Source organism: Rhipicephalus microplus, chromosome 3, assembly GCF_043290135.1.
Source record: "Rhipicephalus microplus isolate Deutch F79 chromosome 3, USDA_Rmic, whole genome shotgun sequence".
Classification (NCBI taxonomy): domain Eukaryota; kingdom Metazoa; phylum Arthropoda; class Arachnida; order Ixodida; family Ixodidae; genus Rhipicephalus; species Rhipicephalus microplus.
Genome location: NC_134702.1, coordinates 247,938,547 through 247,962,952, shown reverse-complemented (window position 1 = coordinate 247,962,952; position 24,406 = coordinate 247,938,547). Strand labels below are relative to the sequence as shown.

At 44.6% G+C, this 24,406-nt stretch overlaps 1 protein-coding gene across 3 annotated transcripts in view; it reads right to left on the bottom strand.

Annotated features, from left to right (window-relative positions):
* LOC119161150 (rifampicin phosphotransferase) overlaps positions 1–24,406 on the bottom strand; it is a 586,004-nt gene that overhangs the window by 228,667 nt on the left and 332,931 nt on the right. For all 3 annotated transcript variants that reach the window (XM_075890885.1, XM_037413539.2, XM_075890884.1), the window contains one exon: positions 7,083–7,178. In XM_075890885.1, coding sequence (XP_075747000.1) covers positions 7,083–7,178 — 96 coding nt within the window. The remainder of the gene's footprint in view (positions 1–7,082; positions 7,179–24,406) is intronic.

Genomic DNA, 24,406 nt, shown 5'->3' with positions numbered 1-24,406 from the left:
AGCAGCAGGAAGATGCCGTAAAAGATGTGCGATAACGTGCCTGGCGTGCGTCGTTGTCTTCCCTTGTTTCGGCTGCCTTTCAGCTTGGCTGCTGGTAGGTACAGACGGGATCAATACTATGTTAGGTGCGTATTGCATTTGCCATTCAAGTCTTAACCTAACGTTTCTGGCATTGTGCTGTTCAGCACGGTGATCTTTTTTGTCCTTTTCTCTTCGCGTACTGTTTCCGTGGATTGCTTCACACGAAAGAAAGCTGTCTGGAATACTTCGCAGCACGTTTGCGAGAAAGTTCATTGTTGGCGCAAGAAATGAAGTTGCCGCTTGCGTTGTTAGGATTTCTTTGTGCCGCTAAATGTATTCGAATTCACTTCATGAGTGAGATTTTGCGATAAAAGCAGCAGTGCTTGGTATCCTTATCTGTGCCGTTCGCGAATTGCTTGAAGCACGAACGAGCGCAATAAGAGAAGTGGTGAATCTAGAAAAAGAATTGCTGGCTAAAGCTAGGACGTAATCTTTGAGTAAACACTCCTGCCTTGTTAACGGTTTGCATGACACCTAAGATTGCTTTTTTTTTCTCTGCCGCAACGGCGTGTGGCTGCTTTTCGTGAAAGAGCGATGTAAAGTGTGCAGGAGAAAATTAGTGCGAAGGTGCGAAAGAAAACGTAGCCAACATGTTTCTTTTCTTTTTTTCGATTCATGCTGAAGTCAAGTGCTGAGACAACTACTGCCATGTCACGTTGTGCACTGCATGTCTAGTTGTGTGCGTTTATTACAGTTTTATTCTGCGGCGGTTCTTGTTATATGTTGCCTATATGTTTATTTCTCGTGTAATTTGTAATCATGATATAGAAGCTGTTTTGTCGCGTCTCGAAGTGCAATGAACCTCTCTTTGCGTCTGGGTTTACCAAACATTAACAAAGTGGGCATGTGCTTACCAAGAATACCACTAGAATATAAAAGTTTTCGCTCCTCCAGTGATTCTCATGTCTCAATTAAATTGCGTGCATAGACACACTTTATAATCGTGGGCTTGCCACTCTAGCGGTGCAGCTTAGACGAAGCTCTTCGATGCATGCAAATGACGCGGTAAAAAAAAAAAGAATTATGGCCTCAAAGACTAGCGGGCACCCAGAAGTTGTCTCGGAGGCTGTATACTATTCCTAGTCCTTACGAAAAGGCCTATGAGATAGTCTTTTCTGCGGTCTGCCGTCTCTGAGGCTGCAAACTTTCACCACACCCGTTTAGTGCTCTTCGAACCCAAATAAGCCGCAGGGGCCTATAGAAGTGTCCTCTCTTGGCCTTTCATATTACTCTATGATTGAGATACGAAGAAGTACGTTCTTGAGCGCTAGAATGGCAAACTATATACATATATACCATTTCCCGTTGGTCATAGCTATCTCGGAGAGGAACGATCGCGTTTTCAGCATTAACAGCAAGGTGGCGCCGTGAGCACGCGGTGGCGCGCGCCCTTATCTCCCACGCGTACTTTGCCTCGCGAAGGGGAGTGGGCGGTCGTAAAGCCCCTGAACGCAAACTCGCGTGCCTTTATCTCGTGGTAGGGAGCATCTCATGTCTTGGCTGTCCTGAAGCTTTCGCCGGAACGATTCTATTGTATTTACTGGGCGCACAAAGGTCACTGCAATTGTGCAAAATCTCTTTTCGCAAAAATAGCGAGCTTTTCAGACGCAGCGAAATAACAATTGAGACGCTTATTCACGTTAACCTGTACTTGTGAGTCCGTTTCATGTGGTATTTGTGCGCGAGAGACGCGGGGCACGTGTCGCGCTGCTTACCAATCTGCGCGTGACCATCCAATTTGTTGCGGACGCATTAATTGCTTCGCTTTTGCGGCAAAGTTGTGACTTGTTTGTTTATTTTCCACAGATTGACAATCTAGAAATAGAGAGAGTGGGTGTATTTCCCTCTCGATTGAGTTGGATGATAAAAACACGCCAGGCATGCGCGGAAGTCACAGCACAGTCTTAGCGAAACCTAGAAGAGGAGCCTTTCAGAGTCTTTTCAAAATTCTCATCGGGTAACTACCGCAAGCAAACTTTCTCAATAAATACTCGGCCAATAATCAAAAAGTTTCGGCGTGGTAGGTCTGCATTCGCTGCGCTATTTTTTCCGAGAAGGGTAGTAAATGCTAAATAGTTGCAAGAAACTTTGTGCCAATTGTTCATGAAGTGGATGACGACGATGAGAAGTTATGACTGAATTGGGTATGTGCCACACTAATAGTGGAACAAGAATAAGCTTTTGTAATGGTTTTGAGCATTGGATGGTCCACTTGGTAGCCCATTCGCAATATTTGATGAGTGGTTGTTATTTCAATGTTTCAAAATGGTTATACGTTGTGTTAACTCGATTGCTTTCCGAATATCAAGTCTGCCTTTAGGGCACGTTCACCGCAAGTCACAAGCACCGGCGTAGCTCAGTGGTAGAATACTGGGCTTGCCCTAGCGGACCCGGGTTCGAGCCCCACTGTGTCATTGGTGCTAGGTTTGTTTTTTATAAGGGCACCGGGGGTGGTGGCGACGGACAATTGCGCGTAGCTCGAGTTGTTATCTCATAACAGCTTTCGCTGTGAAAAACCAGTGGGATCGACAACATACCCTTTGCGTTTCTGCGTCGCTGAGCAGAATGGTGTTATGCACCTAAACCTATTATTTCGGGAATCGCTATCTCGAGAAGAACTTCCTCAAGATTGGCGTTATGCCAAAATAACTTTCATACCAAAAAAGACAAATCATTCAATAACTTCTGCATAAAGACCAATATTACTGTTATGCGCAAGAGTCAAAATCTGCAAAACATAATGTTCAATCACTTTTCCGTGTTCATCGAACGAACAGAATGGCCTCCAACGTGCGACGAATAGAATAGAATGTGCGACGAATAGAATGACCTCCAACGTGCGACGGTAACGCAGCTGTTTGAAATTCTACATGACCTTGCCTTTGGTTTGAACAAACCAAACCAAAATGATATATAATTTCTAGATTTTGAAAAAGCATTTGTGTGTCAGACCGTAAGCTACTATTTAAATTCCAGCCAATTTACAATAGTGACTTTTTTTTGGTCTGAATCGAAGCATACTTGAGCTGCAAGTACTAGTGCGTCACGTTCGGTGAAACCAACTCGCTGTCCACGCCAGTTCAATCCAGCATATTGAAGTGCTCTGTCCTGAGGCATCATTTATTTTCGGTTTTTGTAAATGATATTGCAAGAGAGATACCAGTTAACATTAAGCTTTTCGCAGATGACTGAGTGCTTCATCAAGAATTGAGTGACTCTACTGACCAGCTTCTTTTAAATCATCATTTATCTGAAATGAAGACTGGTGCACGAAATAGCAAAGGACTATAAACCCCAAAAATCTCTTGTGGTGACCACAACCAGACAAAATGATCCCTTAAAACTTCATTAAAAGCTACAGAATTACTCCTTGTAGTTCGTTTTGAAATGCTTGTACCTTGGCCTTGTAATCACATCTCATTTAGTATGAAACGATCATATATAGCTTAGATGTCAAAAAAATACTTTGAAAAAACTTGGTTACTTATGACGTACATTAGTTAAATCACCCTTCAGACTAAGCTGCTCTCATGTAAAACATACCTAATGCCATTAGTAGAATACGCGTCGTCTGTATGGCATCCCCACACGCAAGCTAACATAAATAAATTTGAATAAATATAGTGAAAAGCTGTATGGTTTGTGCTTGAAGCTTACCGTCACGACACGTCTCTAACAGCTGTACGGGAAAACGCTAACCTCGAAACTCTGCAATGATGACGTTAGCACAAAAAAATGAAGCTGCTCTCACTATTCTATATTAAAAAGCTGAAAAACCAATTGCAAGGAACCAATTTGTCGCTCCTCCTACTCTATAGGAATCGGTGAGCTCCTGTCTTACCAACATATACATGTAGAAATAACGAGTGGAAGAAATTACCACCAGATGTTCTCAAAAGTGTCAATATGAAATCATTTCTCCGTGCATTGCCTGCTCCGTCTGCTTGATAGCTACACTCCCATTTTCCTTCTTTATAGTGCACTTTGTTGCTGTTGTGCCCATCTTAGTCAAAACGTTTGCCTCACCGATTTGGCATGCGTGTAACTAACATGCCGGGATGTAATTTTTCGACTGTACCTGTATTCCCATTGCCTTAGTGTGAAACTTGCTGTGCACTGTTTTCGGGCAGTTTTTGATATTGTTTTGTAGGGAACGATGTATATGGACTGCATTTTGCACTTCTTTGTGAATCAATGCATTCCTCTTTCTATTCTAAGAGCACTATTCATGCTGCTGTGTAATCTGCTGAATATTTTTTGTACGTCCTGCATATTGTTATGTTAATTATACTACCTACCCCTACCCGAAATCTGGCATTTACACTGGCACAATTATCTAAATAAATAAATAAAATAAATATCATTTTGTCGATTGTGGTCTGCCACTTCAGTCTCAATCGAAGCAAGGTCATTTCTTTTTCAGTACTTATGAGTGACTGTTCTAGCACAAGCATATGTGTGTCATTGATCGAGCACTGTGGTTTTCTTTTCAACCCTCTCGAGTTTTTTTTTCCTTGATGTTGGAAATGGCGTCACTAACGCTGCTCTGCTGAATAATCAAAGTATCATTACGAGTATTTCTAACAGAAAAAAATATAACGAAGTGAATTGTGGCAAGCTCGCACGTAACAGCAAACAGAACCTTAAAAGTATTTTCTCACGACAGGTTTTAATACAGCAGTGACAACCATGCTTATTGTGGCACTTTATCAATAGCTTTTAAATAAAACTGACATACAAATGCGAAACACTACATGTGAGTGAAATTATTTACCAATTTTTTTGTTTTTGTATTTTGAATACACTCAAGGCAATCGCATTGAAGAGGGGAGTGGGTGAATACATTACAACAAGTCAGGAAACTGCAGTACAGAAGTAGCTATAACCTCTGCAAAACAAGTTATATGGTTCAGAAAGGTCGCAATGTTCCTGTTGCGACGAGAAAAATGCGGCTGAGGTTAGCATAGGTGACAATGTTTTGGCATTCGAAAAAATATACACACAATGGACAACTGAATTTCACAGACATCAATGCAACGTTATACAGGATCAAATGGCCTAAAATTTAATATTAGACGCAGTGGTACGAAACACATCTGGGTTGCAAATTGTAGCAATGTTAGAAGGTAGGTGGTTCCAGTCGTTAGAGGTATGGGGAATGAAGGAATAGAAAAAGGCCTTAGTGTTGCAAGAGGGAACGCCAACTTTGTGAACATGATCTAAACGCGGGGATATGTATGAAGGTGGAGTAAGTAAAGCATGGCGAAGCATATTGTGTGAGAATACTTTGTGGAATAAGCACAACCGTGCAATTTCGCGACGTGACGTCAGAGATGTTAGACCCAAGTTACTTTTTATTCCGGATACGCTGGCTGCTCACTGATAGTTAGAAAAAATGAAACATGTGCCGTTGTTTTGAATCATTTCGAGTTGATGACTAAGAATTTCAGTACATGGATCCCATATCGGTGATGCATCGTCGAGTTGGAACGTACAAGAGATTTGAAAAGGAGGAGTCTTATCGAAGAAGAGGCGGAATGAAAATTTCGTCCTATGTAGCGAAGCATGCATTTGGCTTTGTTGGTGATGCTTTCAATGTGAAGATTCCAAGATAGGCCAGTAGTGATATGAACGCCCAAGTATTTATAAGAAGTAACCGCTTCAAGAAAGTTACCATCAAGGTAATAGGAGTGTGCGTTAGTAGTGATGCGAGAAACTCGCATTGGTTTGCATTTTGTAGTGTTGAGAACCATCTACCTTGTAATGAACCAATGAGATATCGCATTAATGTCAGATTGGAGTGTGTGTATGTCACTATCAATATTATTTCCCGAAAAATGAAACAATCGTCAGCAAATAAATGTATTGAAGATGAGATACATTTGGGTAGATCATTGATATAGATAAGAAAAAGTAGTGGTTCAAGAACGGTGCCCTGGGGTACACCTGAGATAACCGGGGTTAGAGATGAATTGGTGTCATTAGCAGTGACAAATTGCTGGCGATGTACTAGTAAACACTCAATCCAATTTATTATGCCAGTATCGAGATCAATGTTTCTTAGCTTGAATAAGAGTAACGCGTGTGAAACATTGTGGAATGCTTTAGCAAAATCGAAATAAATGCTATCGGCAAATGAACGGTTGTCAAGAAAAGAGTGAAGTTTGTGAGTAAACGAAATTAACTGGGTTTCACACGATAAAGACTTCCGGAATCCAAGCTGTGCAGGGTCAAAGAATGAATTGGATTCGAGAAAGTTGGCAATACTGCAGTTTTTTCAAGCTTCATTAGCCCGCTCAAATTTCAGCTGCATACATCTTACTAATTTGGCAGTTAAAAGAAAAAAATTGCGACGCTTTTTGTTCGATCGTTGCGTTCTTTTGTAGTTTCTTGAGCGGGGTATTTTTTTTTCAGAAGTAATAATAAAAATTTTGTATTTTCAACTTGGTCAATTCGATTTGAGTAGTAGACCAAATGGAAAGCTATTGAATTATTTAGTCGAGTTTTTTTTCTTACTTACGTAGCACTCGTGTACACTGTGTGTCCAATGCTTGTAAATGGTTGAAGGTGTGATCATAAGAAATTTACCATGGGAATTCGTTTTCTTGTCCGTGAATTTTGACTCATGTGTTTCATCTTGTGCGCACATGCAGGTAAATGTGCTGTATTGATAACGAATATTCTGTTAACAACATACACATTAGATACTCTATAGACCATTTGGGAGCTTTATTATTCGTTAGCTATTAGGCGTAGCTGACTCCAGTTAGTCACAGAGTTGAGACATGAGCAGTTGGCGTGCAATAGTTGCTCGAGAGTGTACAAGTAACTATGCTCATTTGTCGTGTCGGCTCGTTTTTATTGTTCATTGTGGACGTGATTTTGTGAAGCAGACCCATCGATTTGCTGCGTCCTAGTGGACACCACCCGCTAAATTTATGAAACACTCAATGCACTTCGTATTATGCTAGCACAAACTCATTGCGTAGAAAATCACTCACGTTTGATGCCGGGAAGAATACGTTGCCCAGTGCTGTGACAAAGAAACGATCGTGGTAAGGGTTGTGGAAACTCTTGGCCCGCTCGTTGTTTTCTTCCTAGAAAAATGCATAAAAACATTTGAGTTTTTCGTGCCTTGAATAATAGAAATCCCTTAATAAACGAAATTTCGGGTGTTCAAAGTGAATTTAGGAGAACCTATGTACTCGATATAACTGAAAGAGCCCTTGCTGCCTTCCTATACTTCATTCCACTTTCTTGCGAGAGAGCTGAAGAAAGAGATAAGTATTGAAAAGAAAAGAAGACAGGCCGGCTTAGCAGACGTGTCTGTAGACTGTCATTCCTGACCGCGATGAGGTAAAAGAGACGCCCAAAGGGATTGGGAGGTTTGATGATGCGTGACTAGGTTATATTACAAATATCTGCTGCACGCACGTTTCCCATAGCGCTCTTGTGCGCTACACACAACGTTTTTTTTAAATCACAGTATATGCTCAATAAATGAGCAACAAGTCCTCATCATTTATAAACTTCAGTGATTGATTGATCGATTCAATGATATGTGTGGTATAGCGTCCCACAATCACCATATGTATATGAGAGACGCCGTAGTGGAGGGCTCCGGAAATTTAGACTGCCTGGAGTTTTTTAAGGTGCACCCAAATGTGAGCACACGGGTCTAAGCGTTTGCGCCTCAATCAAAAACGCAGCCACCGCAGCCGGGATTCAATGTCGCGACCTGCGGGTCAGCAGCCGGGTACCTCAGCCAATAGACCACCGTGGTGGGGTGCAAACTTCAGGGGGCGCCTAAAATTATGCACTCAGCAAATTTCTACGAACAAAAAAGTTACTCTCTTCAAGAAGGAGGGCAGGCCAGACAGCCTACCACGTATTTAGGGTTCCCGTCGAACGTCCCCTGCATTATTACCGCACACTTCAAGAACGAAAAATCGAGTATTCTTCCCATGCCTCCTGCCGTCAATAAGAAGACTATTATTAACTGTTTAGATATAACGCCGCAAAACCAATATATGAATATTGGAGAGGTCGTTGTGGATGGTTGCAAAATTTCTACCTCTTGGGATTATTTACGTTCGCTGCATACTAAGCACACTGGCCTGAAGCGTTTTCGTCTCCATCGAAAATGCGGCCGCCTAGTCAATCAAAAAGTGCATCTGTCATGCTTCAGGTAGTGCAGTCAACTTTATATCTGTGCTTTCGCAAAGAACAGAATTTATTTCATATGGCAGTTTTGTGCTGTTGGTTGCCTGGACGCAAAAGACGAAATTATTCTTAACATTTCCTGCTCAGATGAACCACCACGATACTTAAAGGTTGCTCTGGCTATTGTATGCAGGCGTAAGGGTAACGCAATGTGTGACCTCAATTGCCTAACATTGCTGATATCACGGTGATGTGATGCTACTCAGTTGATATTTGCCCGTGCGCACCATCTTAGTCCGCGTATTATTGTGCGAAATACTATGCGAATTGTTGTCGTTCATAATTGTCAATATAATGTTGCCTTAACTAAAACCCGCACCGAATGCTTGCTTTTGCTTTTATTCTGCGTTTGAATCAGTGTACAAAAATCTCCATAGAATACAGAAAATTTTGTGTCGTATCTGCTTACCAGCACTATATTTTGAAGCAAGCCTCACATCTTACTGAAGTACTGCATTCTATTCTATATACTGGAATAAAAAGACCCCGCTTGTTACTGCGTTTTTATAAGAAATTCATATATTTGAAGTTATAATTTTGTGAAAAACAAGCGTACCTCACACTTCAGTTTATGCTAAGCTGACAAAGTAAGCCAGCACGCGTACTCCTTTTTTCATTGAGTATGAATAGGAAGGTCGTCGCAATTCTGAATTGCAGGTCCTCTATCTCACTAAAACGGTAACATTCATAAGCCAAAAGAGAGCTTGATAATTGGGGGCCCAAGACACTGGGTCCCGAAGCTGCGTTGCGTAGGCTGCTCTTGCGTTCGGAGAAGCAGCAGACTGGAACTGGCTCAAACGCAGACTGCGTTTGGTCAAACGCACAGGGTGCCTCCCGGGGCAAAAATGAAAATAAAAAAAATGGCAGCATATCCACGGAGTGAATGATGGAGAGTGGGGTGAAGAATTCGTCCATCCAATCGTACTTGCTTCGGTCCGTCCATGCGTCCGTCAGTGTGACCGTCCATGCGTCCATCCGCCAATCCGTGCGTGCGTCTGTTCGTGCGTCCGTTCCTGCGTTCGTACATGCAGCCACCCCTGCGTCCGTTCATGCGTCCATCCATGCATTATTGACTCTAAACTTTCATGGTCTTCCCATATAACTTCCATTTCTTCGAAGGCACCCAAAACACTAGGTTATTTACGTCGATATCTCCATTACTCCACATCGAGCATCCGCAAAGTAGCCTATTTAACATTCGTACGTCCACAGTTAGAATATGCCTCACCAGTTTGGTCACCTTATCAAAACTATATAATACAGATGATCGAAGCCATTCAAAACAGAGAAGCCCGCTTCATCACTCAGAGCTACCAATGTCACAGCAGTGTATCTCAAATTAAATGCCAGATCGGTTTACAACCATTGGATATCCGCCGCAAGATAGCCCTCCTTTCACAAGTACATTAATTGCAAAAATCCAGGCGCTTTCTCTCTACACACACCGGATCGCATGTCTGCACGCATGCGAAATAGGCGCAGCCTTAAGCGTATTTTTGTCAGAACACGCGCGTTCAACTTATCTGCTTTGCAACAGGCAATCTCACTGTGGAACGATCTTCCCGACGAGATAGTTTCAGTCACTAACAACAACGCGTACCGCGAGAAACTACTCTCTCACTACATCAAGCATCCTTTCATAGACACTTGTATGGAGGTGCATATACTTGGTGACTGTATTTTCCTTGTACTATTACTGTTATTAGTGTCGCTGTTATGTTACATTTATTTGTATATTTGAACTGTATAAGTTCTCATTTTTCTTTTTTCTTTTTCTGTAAGCCCCCCTTACCCGATGCTCTAACGAGAGCCTGTAAAGTATGTTAAATAAATAAATAAAATAATAAATAAATAAATAATCTTTCTATGTGTCCGTTCGTTCATCTATTCAACACTCCAAGTACCACCATATCGCATCTTTTCATCATATAATCCCCATATAAAAACACAGCCATTCAGCGGACATTCCAAGGACTAAACGAGAGGTGGAACACGCACACTTTCTTACGGCTTGCGCTTCGGGTCCACTTCCCACCTTTAACCACCTCGAGTTCATGGTCTATACTTGTTCACTGTATTCATGGCACTGCGGCCGAACGCTCGCTAAACCTTTTGACAACCAAGGAGGTTACGCCCAGCGAGTATGACGTAGCAAACTTTTACAGTCAGATAGTGCTCAATGTACACGCCAGTGGCTGCTAATGGGAATTGAGAGGCGGAGAATTCGGCTTTTACTTTCTTACGGCTTGCGCTTCGTATCTACTTCCCATTTTCAACCACCTCGAGTTCATTCATGGTATGTACAAGTTCGTTGTATTCATGGCACTGCGGCTCAACGCTCGCTAAACTTTTCTAAACCTAAGGAGGTTACACCCAGTGAGTATAACGTAGCAACCCTTTCTTGTCAGATAGTGCTCAATGTACACGCTAATAGCTGCTAATGGTGATCGCAGCCTGCGCGTTAACTAAAAGCCGAATGCTCCTGTCTCCCATTCCCCATTAGCAGCCATCGACATGTACATTGAGCACTATTTTTTATTAATCAACAACGCACAGAAAAAGTCTCTCAACGGCACCACCTTAGAGGTCAAAATGTTATACTTGTTACATACTACGGGGGACGAACAGTTGCCGCTATAAGGAGCTTCGCTTCTAAAAATATGTGAGACGTGGGCCATACGGCACCGTGACTCGCGCTGCGTCTGCTTCGTCTCGCTGGCAACTTAAGACGTCTTGGCAGGAGAGAAACAAATGGCTGCATATCCACGGAGTGAATGATGGAGAGTGGGGCGAAGCATTCGTCCGTCCATTCGTTCGTGCTTCCGTTTATCCATGCGTCCACCCGCACGTCCGTGCATGCGCCTGTTCATGCGCCCGTCCCTGCGTGCGTCCATGCATCCACCCCTGCGTCCGTTAATGCGTCCATCCATACATCTGTCTGTGTGTCCGTTCGTCCATCTATTCAACATTCCAAGAACCACCATCTCGCATCTTTGATCACATATTCCCCATATACAAGCACCGCCATCCAGCGGACATTCCAAGGACTAAACGAGAGGTGGCACACGCACACTTTTTTACGGCTTGCGCTTCGGGTCTACTTCCCACCTTTAACCACCTTGAGTTCATGGTACATATTGTTCATTGTATTCATGGCACTACGGCCCAACGCTCGCTAAATCTTTCTAAAACCAAGGAGGTTACGCCCAGCGAGTATAACGTGGCAACCTTTTACTGTCAGATAGTGCTCAGTGTACATGTCAATGGCTTCTAATGGGAAATGAGAGACCGCAGAATTCGGCTTTTACTTTCTTGCAGCTTGCGCTTCGTATCTACTTTCTGCCTTTAACCACCTCGAGTTCATTCATGGTATATACCAGTTCATTGTATTCATGGCACTGCGGCTCAACGCTCGCTAAACCTTTCTAAAACTTAAAAGGTTACACCCAGCGAGTATAACGTAGCAACCGTTTCTTGACAGATAGTGCTAATTGTACCAGTCAATGGCTACTAATGGGGATCGCAGCGTGCGCGTTAACTAAAAGCCGAATGCTCTTGTCTCTCATTCCCCCTTAGCAGCTATTGGCATGTACATTGAGCACTATTTTTATTGTTCAACAACGCACAGAATAAATCTCTCACAGGCACCACCTTAAAAGTCAAAACGTTATACTTGTTACTTACTACAACGGCTACGAGGGACGAACGGTTGTCGCTATAAGGAGACGATAGTTATAGCGCGAGAACAAAACGACGACACAGAGACAAGAAGGACACGACAGACACGTCTCTTTGTCATCGTTTTGTTCTCGCGCTATAACTATCGTCATGCCATAGCAACTAACGCAAGCTGCCACACTTCTAAGCTATAAGGAGCTTCGCCCCTAAAAACTTTATTTTATTTATATACAGGGAGTATGTGGGAAATGGCCCGGTGTTAGCCACTCCTCACAAACACTAGGTGGGCTCCTAATTGGAGAAGCCAATTAGCGTCCAACGCGACTCGGGCTCGGTTCCCCAGGGCCTTCTGGCTCGCCAGGTCGGAGCAGCCGAGCAGGACCGCCTCCCAGTTCTTCGGGTGGGGTTTGATTTGGGGGTGAGGGGAGGGGTTGACTAGCATGCCCACACCATGTTGAAGATTTCCCACGACTTCTCCGCACAGTGCGGGCATTTTCCTGAACAGGCAGAATCGAAATATATAAAATAATGGCAGCATATTCACGGTGTGACTGATGGAAAGTGGGGCAAAGCATCCCTCCGTCCGTTCGTTCTTGCTTCCGTTCGTCTGTGTGTCCGTCTGTGTGACCGTTCGTGCGTCCATACGCCCGTCCGTGAGTTCGTCTTTTCGTGCGTCCACACGTCCAACCATGCGCCCGTCCCTGCGTTCCTCCATGCATCCGCCCCTGCGTCCGTTCATGCGTTCATCCGTCCGTGTAGTCATTCGTGCGTCCACCCATGCATCTATCTGTGTGTCCGTTCGTCCACCTAGCCAACACACCAAGTACCACCAGCCCTTATTTTTTCGTCATATATTCCGCATATAGAAGCACCGCCATCTAGCGGACATTTTAAGAACTAAACGAGAGGTGGCCCACGCACACTTTCTTATGGCTTGTGCTTCGTGTATACTTCCTACCTTTAGGCGCCTTGAGTTCATGATATACACTAGTTAACTGTATTCATGGCACTGCGGCTAATCGCCCGCTCAACCTTTCTAAAACCAAAGAGGTTACACCCAGCGAGTATAACGTACCAACCCTTTTTTGTCAGATAGTGCTCAATATACGTGCCAATGACTGCTAATAAGAATGAAACACCGGAGAATTCGGCTTTTAGTTAAAGTGCGTACTGCGGATTTTTTCTTGTTCAAACAACGCGCAGAAGAAATCTCCGACCGGCACCACCTTGCAGGTGAAAGCGTAGGACATCTTACGTTCTACGACGAGAAACGAATGTGTGCCACTTTTAGGAGCTTCACCCGTAAAAGGCAACCACTTCTAACAAGAATGAAGCCACAAGGAAATCTGTAGGAATTTCTTAGAAAAAAAAGCCCCTTAGTTGCTAAAAGGTTCGACCTAGTTCGGGGTCATGACACCAAACTAGGACGATTCTATTGTGATCACGGACCAGGACAAAGTTTTAGGCAACTAAAAGGATTTTCCTTTTGACAAATCCGTACGTATTTCCGCGCTCAGCATCTACTACACCTTTAGAAAAGACAGTGTGTCCCGATTGAAGCTGCTTCACTCGACAGCGTGAACAGTGTTTGTGCCTGTGATTTCGGGGGAGACTTTACCGTTAAAAGGTGTATTGTGATCCTTAAACGTGTTCAGGTTAGCGCAGTGCACATATTTGAAGTGGCATTATGGCCAACACATCTCTAAAGCCTTTCAGTCCTTTTATCGCACCAAGTTTAATATCCCGGTAAAGAAGTAACACTCAAGACAGTCGTGAGCAGAAGTGAAGGCTTTTGAGACACCTGCTTATTGAAGACACATTATTTAAGGACTTCTCTGCACTCATGCAAGTAATGTGAAAATTGTAGGTGAGCGTTATTCCTTATGAAGAAGATTAGTAGAAGGATAACATAGACTGTAAAAGGCTGTCTGCAGATATTAATAACTAAGGAATAGTAAAAATACCGGGGTGAAGTAAGAAAAATTGCGTGTGTCACGGACTGAAGAGACGAAGAAAGAGAATGGGGCGAAACCGCGTTTGCTCTTAGACTGTTAGAACATACGTCATGTTATAGATGGCACTGTTCTGAGCGCCAATAAAGGCCCTAGAGAGATTTTGCCATGAAAACATGAAACTTTCAAAGATGGAAGGTTATCTCAAGTAGACATTGCGATAAGAACTTCAAGGGGGAAAATTCGCAGTGTATCCACGGTCTGAATATTGCCACGTTCCTTTCCTCAAGTTTTATTATCGCCCCGTTACACTACGTTCAGCGCAAACCGCGCCTATGGTGTTCGCGAAGTTTCAAGGGTGTAGTAGATCGTTCCAATCAAATCTAATCTAGTCCAATCTGAATGGAATGGATTGCCGACACTGTCCGCTAAAAGTTCAGCAATTGCTTAGAGTTTCCGCAGCTCCGCAGCCTCACCCGCAAGCGATGAATTGCGCTGCGTCAACATGACACTACGCTCCCCCTCATGTCAAGAGGCCACACCGTCGCAGTTCCGCCGCCATCGACAACGTACCGTCCAGCCGCTGGTCAGTGCAACGCTCCGAGTAAAGCAGATGTGAGGCGTCTCCCCGACCACCGACCTATCACTACCACTGCGGAAAAGCAGGCCTTATCTACCGCCGTTGCTGGTACCGTCGCATGCGATTGTAAGGCTTGGCCGTAGACGCCCCACGCTCACAGTGCGGGGAAAAGACCCCGTGGCATCGCCCACTAACTCGCAGCAGCGCAGTGGACACCCCGAGCAACTTCCCGTTCGCAGTCACCTGGCCGCTACATGTCGCCTCACTGCTAGCCATACACTGGTCCAAATCAGTGCCGGTCTCCTAGCCCTTATCCGGGAAACTAAGGGTGGCAACTGCTGGAGGTACGGTTGCTGTGAGAAACTACCGAAGATCCTCCAAAGACGACGCCACGATGGTACTCTTTGAACACCACGCGAACCAGGCAAAGCCCTGACGACGAAATGCCATGTAATGAAACGACCTGACGATGCAACATGAAAGCAGCGGAACAATCCAACGTAGCCATGACCCGACGCCACGACCTAACTGCAACGCGATACGACAAACTAGTGACCTTGACGTTATTACCGACAGCCATTGTGTAACAGCTCTCGCCGGCACCGGAGCCGACTATTTGGTCATCAGTAGAGCGTTCGATACAAAGTTAAAGAATGTCAAGCACGCCTGGCAAGGCCCTGAATTAAAGCCAAGCTTGAAGCCACCTAGTGACGCAGAAGGAAATCTGCACAGCGAGAGTCTGCGTTAACAACCGGATTTACCCCGCAAGCTTCGTAGTACTACAGCGGTGCTCGAGAGATGTTATCCTTGATATGGACTTCTTAGGTCTTCATGGCACAGTCATCCAAGTCGATAACGCTATCAAAAAAACAAGTCCAACTGTCAAACACGCCACCCGGCAAGCAGGCCTTGAATGTACTGACAGATGAAATCACTGTTCTCCCTCAATCCAGCATAAAAATTTGCCTCGGCTTTCTGAAATCAGCATGCATGCAAGGCGTCGTTGAAAGCGGCCAGTGACTGCTGATCAACCGCGAGATTTGCGTCACAAAAAGAATAGTCGAACTGACAGAGGGGAAAGCAATAGTGATGCTCACAAACTTCAGCAACGATAACAAACACGTGAGAAAAGGCACGCCAATTGCCTATTTTGAAGAAATGGTTGAAGCGAGCAACGTTGTCGTCTTCACCGAGTCTACTGAACGTGCTTCGATGAATCGAGGTCTCCGCGAGAATTTTGATGTCAATCTGGCTCTTCTTATGCCTAAGCAAGAACGGCTGAAAAGCCTGCTCCAGCAGTAAGAGGACTGCTTTTCATCATCGTGAAAAATTCCCCAGACACCAGTAACAAAACCTCATTTCCCAACAAAGGAGAGTACCGCACCACTCTGTCAGAGCCCGTAAAGAGTTTTGACGTGAGAGCGGGAGGCAATAAGAAAATAGGTCGACGAATGAAGTAAGTCGACGCGACGGCATCATAAAACCTTTTAAGACTCCGTGGGCGTCACCTGTTGTGCTAGTAAAGGAGAAGGATGGCACCCTATGCTTCTCCGTCAATTATCGTCACCGGAACAGAATCACGAAGAATATGTGTATCCCCTCACACAGATGCGTGACACTTTTGATCGACTCCACAACGCGAGGTATTTTTTGTCAATGGGCCTCAAGACCAGCTCAAGATGGGCAAATTAAAGTTGACGAGAGAGACCGAGAAATGACGGCGTTTATAACACCAGACCGCCTCTTCGAATTCAGTGTGATGCCGCTTTGTCTTTGCTCGGCCCCCGCAACTTTCAAACGCTTTATGAATGCATTACTGGCTGGATTGAAGTGGCAGACTTGCCTCGTGTACTTGGACGATGTTGTAGTGTTTCGATCGAGATTTGACGAGTATCTCCGGCGCCCCTTAAAGCTGTAATTCAAGCGATCAAGACCTCCGGACTGACCCTCAAGCCAGGGAAGTGCTGCTTCGTGTACGAGAAGCTGGTGTTTTGGGCAACGTGATAAGCAAGTCTGGTGTACGCCCCAACCCGCAGAAGATCAGCGCCCTCGCTGCATCTCCTCCTCCCGCCGACACAAAAGCCGTTGGTCGATTTCTCGGCTTTTGCGCCCATTACCGACGATTGGTTTAAAACATCGCCCGGATCTACGAGTCACTTACTAACCTTACTATAGGTCCAACGTGGGATTTAAGTGGGAAGGGCCGCAGCAGGAAGCATTTAAAGAACTGAAACGATGCCTACAGGTACCTCCGTTGCTTGCGCATTTCGACGAATTCGCCGAAACATAATTACGTACCGATGCAAGCGATGTAGGACTCAGCGCCGTTCTTGTGTAGAGCACTGGCGCACAGAAAAGGGTCATCAGTTATGCCTGCCGGTCACCACCAAAGGCGGCATCCAACATTTCTAAAACAAAATGGAGTGCGTTGCCATCATTAGGGCCACCTGAAAGTTTCGCCCGTACCTATACGGCAGGCACTCCAAAGTTTTAGGCGACCACCACGCCTTGTAATGGCTGGCATACTTGAAAAATCCGTCCAGTCGTTTTGCAAGATGGTGCCTGAGACTGCGAAAATTCGACATTTTTGTCGTTTACAAGTCCTGAAGAAAACACTTCGATGTCGACTGCCAGTATCCTGTCCCCTTCGACGCATCACCGCAGGATGACCGGGATAATGACTGCTTCTTAGGGAGCGTAAGTGCCGAGGACTTTGCTGAACGACAACGAGCTGATCCGAAACTCAGGCGCCTTATAGAATATCTCGATGGCAGTGCTGCTGTGTTCCCGAAGGTATTCAAGTAAGCACTGACATCATTTATCCTGCGAAACGGTGTTCTTAAAAAATGGCAGCATATCCACGGAGTGAATATTGTAGAGTGGGGCGAAGCATCCGTCTGTTCATTCGTTCTTGCTTCCGTTCGTCCATGCATCCCTCTGTGTGATCGTCCGTGCGGCCATTCGCCCATCCATGCGTGCGTCTGTTCGTGAGTCCACACGTCCATTTTTTTATTTTATTGAGGTTGTCACGACTACATTTAATGAAATGCACAACACTGATTAGACCCATAGCCATAGGCTAGTAGGTGGTCTAACGGGAGAAAGTATACAAGCAGAAAACAATTTGTATAAAAAATCAAAACATCAAAAAACGTTGATTTTTTCAAAAAAACGAACAAAAATACAAGAAGATATCAATGAGATTTAAGGTGACGTAAATTCTTGAGACAACGTACAGAAATGAACATACAACACATTGTTGCACTTTGTTCATAAATAATGAAAAAATCAATTACAGACGAAACATCAAACTATGTGTAAAGCTTAGTAGATGGTCAATACTATTGTTCTAGATGTTGCGAATATTTTTTGAGTGCGCTTGAAAAGCCCTAGAATCTTTAATCTGAAGTGGTATGTTATTCCACACTTTAGTTCCTACTAACTGCAGTATGCGTTCACCATACACGTTTTTAGTAGGTGGAAGATTAAAATTCCGCAATGTCATGCATCTAGTGGCACGGGACGAGGAAGAAAAGATAGACACATCGATAGGTACGCTGTGTGCAATACCATTACTGAAGGTGACTGCGGTTTTATGCTGCCGCAAGTAAAGAAAAGGTAGAATTTCCAACTTGTGAAACAAAGACGCACTGGGTTCATTATATGCCGCATCATCTATTATTCTAAGTGCACGCTTTTGTAATATTTGGATAGGATCGACGTAAGTTTTAAAGGTCCATCCCCACGAGTCTAAGCAGTATGATAGATGACTATGAACAAAAGAAAAATAAAGGAATCTGAGAATATTTCTGCTAAAATAATTTCTAGCAGCATGTAGCATACTGCAGCCAGATGCTAGCTTAGTACAAACAGAAGTAATTTGTTTTTTCCAGTGTAATTGGCTGTCAAGCACTACAATAAGATATTTAAATTCTTTTACAGGCTCAAGTTGGCAGTTGTTCACTGTAAGTCGAAATGACTCACAGTTCACGTTTCGGTAACGGGAATGAAAAGTGGTGTATTTGGTTTTCTTTGCATTGAGTGTTAATTTGTTCACTCTAAACTATTCACAAATATTTTTTGTTCTTTATTAGCTCTACATTCTATATCGGCTATGTTATCGGCGGTAACTATTAAAGCTGTGTCATCAGCGTACATTAGCAACTCGGCCGATCCGAGTATGCATGGCAAATTATTTACGTATAGTGAGAATAACAGTGGCCCCAGGACCAACCCCTGAGGTACCCGTGTCTTTATGTTTAATAATGACGACGAAAGACCTTGCATGTTGACCATTTGAAGACGTCCATCAATGTAGTTAGAAAAGAGGCGAAAAGCTTTGCCACGAAATCCACAGTGTTTTATAAGCAGAATATTATGGTCGACGGTATCGAATGTCTTTTTTAAATCAATGAAGACAACTGCCCCAAGAAGGATGTTGTGCGGTGCTGTGTTAATCTTCTGTGATAACGATAACACAAGTGTTTATGTGGAATGGTGTGATCTAAATCCGTGCTGCTCCGGGCAAAAAGCATTATATTTTTCCAAGAATAGGAGCATTTGTTTTTCAAGAATCTTTTCGGATATGGTGTTTATAACGCTTAACACAGATATGGGCCGATAGCTTGAAGGATCAGAGCAATCGCCCTCTTTATATACCGGCACAACTTTAGCATTTTTTAAACAAGATGGGTACGTCGACGTACGCAAGCTATAATTAAATACGTGGCACAAGATGGAACTCAAAATATCAATGTTATCTTTCACTAAGTGAGCAGTAATACCATCTATTCCACTCGCTTTGTTAGTGCTTATATTGGCAACAGTGCCATGAATTTCATCCTCACTGATGTAATGAAGAGCAAACGTATTTGATAAGGAGGTTCATAAACATTTCATTTCTCTACGAGGGAGTTTTGCGGCTAAGGTAGAGCCGATTTCAGTAAAGAATAGATTAAATTTATCAAGTATACGCACAACGACTACGTCAGGTGATACACGCTGTGTTGGTTCTTTACCGACAACGTGTTTTACAATTTGCCATGTTTTCTTTGAACCGTCTTGTGCTTAGAAATTGAGTTGTGAATAATGCACCTTTTTTTGTTGCCTCATAAGATTCACGGATTGGTTTTTAAATGTTTGAATTGACCTAATTATTATTTATTTTCCTTGTGCTGTCCCCACTTGTGCTACCAGAAGTCTTTCTTTTTCAGCAATGCTAGGATCTCTGTCGTCATCCAAGGAGTTAGCGGCGTGTTATATGAGCGTGTGAACACGTTTGAACGACTGAATTCAATGGCATGGCGAAGGGATTTTGCTATGTTCTCTAATTCGATGTTGGCGTCATCGTCATACAATGTTTAAGTTCGATGGAGAGAATGTGATTCGGTAATAAGTTGCTTGTATTGCTGGAAAATTGTGCATTCTTGTTTGGAGTTTTGCTTATGGAAACAAAGGTAGAAGGGTGATCTACTATTGGTTCGTTATACACACCAGCACTCACGTTCGATGACAGTTTCCCTGATTATCTGTGCATCCGTCCGTGCGTCCGTACATGCGTCCATTCGTCGGTGCAGCCATCCGCGAAACCGTTCATGCATCTGTCTGTGTGTCCATTGATCCATCTATTCAACACTCCAAGTACCTCCATCTCGCATCTTTTCATCATATATTCCGCATATACACCACCATCCAGCGGACATTCCAAGGACTAGACGAGAGGTGGCGCACGCACACTTTCTTACGGCTTGCGCTTCGTGTCTATTTCCCACCTTTAACCACCTCGAGTTCATGGTATATACTAGTTCACTGTATTCATGGCACTGCGGCCCAACGCTCGCTAAACCTTTCTAATGCCAAGGAGGTTATGCCCAGCGAGTATAACGTAACAACCCTTTTTTGAGAGATAGTGCTCAAAGTACATGCCTATGGCTGCTAAGGGGGAATGAGAGACAGGACGATTCGGCGTTTAGTTAACGCGCTCGCTGCGAGTTTGTTATTGTTCCACAACGCACAGAAGAAATCTTTCACCCGGACCTCCTTGGAGGTCAAAATGTAGGACTGATTACACACTACGACTATTACTACGACTACGATGGACGAACGGGTGCCGCTATAAGGAGCTTCACCCTAAAAGAACTTCTCGGCACGTCGACCCAAAAACCTTCCTGTCGTGCCTTTCGCTATGCGACCAGAAGTACTTCAGACCCTGTGTGATGACCCCACGGCTGGACACATGTGTGTTTTCCACACACTTGCCAGAATACAGAAATGTATTACTTGCCTTCGCTTGTGGCCAATGTTGCTTGTTACGTAAAGACTTGCCGAGACTTTCAGCGACGCAATACACCACCGACTAGGCCAACTGGACTTCTACGGCCCACCGAGCCACTACGCCAACCATTCCAGCAAGTCGGCATGGACCTGCTAGGGCCATTTCCTGCCTTTCCTTCAGGAAACAAATGAATCATCGTCGCTACCGACTACCTCACACGCTATGCCGAGACAGGGGTCTGCCTAGTGATAGTGAATCTGAGGTAGCAAAGTTCTTTGTTGAAAACATGGTTCTACATCACGGCGTGCAAGAGGCCCTCATCACCGACAGAGGTACGGCTTTTACGACAGACCTAACACAGGCTATCTTAAGGTACAGCGAAAAAATCATCGCCGCACCACCGCCTACGATCTAAAGACCAATGACCTCGCTGAGCGACAAAACAAGACTGTCGCCAGCATGCTGGCCATGTACGGCGGCGTCGAACACAAAATGTGGGACGCAATCATTTCGTACGTGACCTTCGCATTCAACACCGCAGTGCAAGAGACGACGCAGATGTCACCATACAATTCGGTCTAGGGAAAGAACCCGACAATGGCGCTCGACGTCATGCTGCCAAACGTCATTGATGCAGAAAAACTCGACGTCCCCATCTATTATCAGCGCGCGAAAGAAGCTCATCAACTCGCCCACCTACGCATCAAGAATCAGCAGGTGGCCGAGGGCTTTGTGGAGTACCAGGCCAGTGACCATGTCTGGGTATGGGCGGCGATACGCCATCGTAGACTCAGTAAAAAAATGGTCTCGGATCTGCATACTACACTGCAAATGTTGTCGAAAGACGATAGTTTGGCGTCCAGAGAGTGAAGAAAACATTCATTTGATGTTCTGTGCTAGAAAATTGGTGAATGGTATTCTGGAGGCACTTTGTTAAAGTGCCTCGAGCGTGCAGCGCAGGTGAACGAGCGCACCGAGGCACGTTAGACGCGAGCACAATCTGGCAGTTATATTCGAAAACGAAGGAAGGTGAGCGCGCCTGCGGAGAAAGATGCGTGTCATTCTCGGAAGTGATAAGGTGTAAAACGCAAATCGACGGACAGGTGCCACCACCATGTCGTTTTAGCAAAGCGACGGTAACACTTGCTTTTTTAAGCATCGCGTTGCAATGTCAGCACAGCGTGTTTGACGCTACGGTCCTTAGAATTACTTGTGTGTACCTTCTCTAGTATAAAGGCACACATACAAAAACGTGTTATGGTACCTCCATATGCGCGATGATTGCTTTTTATTTGACAATCGCACAAGTATGAACGCTGAATCTTAAGCAATATTGGTGGGCGCTGCGGATGGTGTCGGCCATTCGAGGTATTGTTAAGGGCAAACAAACAGACAAATGTACCGACAGACAGGCAAAGCAAAATTTTTTGTTGAAGGTCCCCAAGACAGACAATCATCTTTAAAACTTCTGCGACGGTACTTTGAACCATAAAGAGTAGTTCGAAGTTTCGGCCCATTCAACTACGAGGTTGTTCCTGACGGCATTAATAACTCTCAACGGTGCCGTGCTTGACCAAAAGTCGTCCATGTGATGCGCCTCAAGCCGTTTCATGCGCGAAACTGATGACTGTATTTTGTTGTTGAAGATATGCTTTATCACTTGTGCTTAGTGTTTGTTGTCTTTATTATTGTACCGCGTGCTTTGTTAAAGCATTGGACGATGTCTTTTTCAGAGGGGGGCAATGCCACGTTCCTTTACTCAAGTTTTGTTATCGCCCCGTTGCACTACGTGCAGCGCAAACCGCGCCTACGTTGTTCGAGAAGCTTCGAGGCTGTAGTATATCGTTTTGTTTTGTCGCTAGAAATAACGCTAGAATATTCGATGGCAAGTGTATAAATGCTGACATGTTTCGTCGCTTGTAAGTTCATCGACGGCCGATGCTCTGCTTGCCGCTAGCAGTGCCAGTGTGTCTCTGTATTCTAACTTTCCTTTTACGTGGCCACAAGTTCGGCACGAATACAGAGCTTATTATGCGTCCTGCAGTATTCCCCCTTCGTTCACGTCACGACACCATGACATTATGATGGGTGGGGCAAAGCGTCCATCTGTCTTTCTTGTGGTCTTTCGGTCCACCCGCCAACTATACCAAATCAGCCATCCGTCCGTCTGTTCGTTCGTCCGTTCTTCTGTCTGTTTATCTGCCTATAAACTACACGAAATCGACCAATATATGAAATCTACTAGCGCTATCTGGTGACTATAATTTCAAGCGCATATACACACAATGACATCTATTGAACAAAGAAACAAACTAGAGGTGGCTACATACTACTACTACTACTACTACTAATATTAATAATCAAAATCATGATAATAATAATAATATTATTAATAATAATACTATACTCCAGAGGAGGGAACCACCCATACCCCAAACAGCTTCACCCCTAAAACGAAGACGATGGCGCACTTGCTAATAGGCGTAGCTCGCTTTGACAGATTTCTTGAACTGCGGTCGAGGCTACTAGGAAAGAACTGTGAAGGAAATAACCTTCGAGGTTTTACCGCGAATACATAGAATACCTCAGAGACAGCTGAGAAGTCAACACAACAGTTAAATTTTTGTAACGCTGCCCAGCATAATATTGTCACGTGCTTGCTCAAGAAAGACGATGGCAGTTGTGCATGTGCCACGAAGGACTACGATACGGACGAAAAAGAACTCACTTGCGCGTTCTTATTAAAAGATTGACCTGCTTCTGGTGTCTCGAAATCTACGGCAAGACCTCTGTCTTGACGTCGTGACACTGGTGGTGACGCTCGACCTAACAACCTGATGCCGTACAGTCTTGCTCGGATACCAACAGAACGATACCGACACTTTGACAGCCTGCTGAACCAAACGGCAGTAAGTGCTGCAGCTGAGAACACTGCTTTTGCAAACGTTCCTTGCTACAAACGATTAGAGGATTAGAGAATACTGCGTGAGGAACTTCGGGGCCTCTGCGTTCCTCCTACCTAACCACCTGTCACATCTGTTGCAGAAATCGTCTGCCAAGGGTTGAGAAAAGCCGTTACAACACCCACGCCAAGTCCTCACCCACATCCAGTGAGCTACGCCCATGCGGTCCGTCCTCCTCCAATGTCATTCGTGGTGAGGCCCTTCCAGCCACGATCCGCTGCCGTACCTTGATGGCAACAGGATTCCATGAGGCGACCAGTAGTTCATCGAACTGACTTGGGCGTATTGCCAATCATCAACCTATTTGCTTGCGCTGTGGTGAACCAGGTCACATTGCCCGCTATTGCCGTTATGGCGATTCTGGGTTCGGGAACTCTTCTCGTCCCGCTTGTTTCCACTCAGAAGACCATCGCGCCCACGATGGCAATCAACTGTCGAATGGCTAAGCAACTACACGACGTCGCTGGCGATCTCCATCTCCGGCGCGTCACCGTGACTGCACTGAGAGCTACGCGGACATCACTAGAAGCCGTTCGCCTACCCGCACCGGGTAAACTAACTGCTGCGACCTCCGGGGGCAAGGTTGTCAATCGTCGAGACACCGAAAAGTTCCCCCTATCATCGCAAGAAGTTATGATGAAAACGATGACGAATA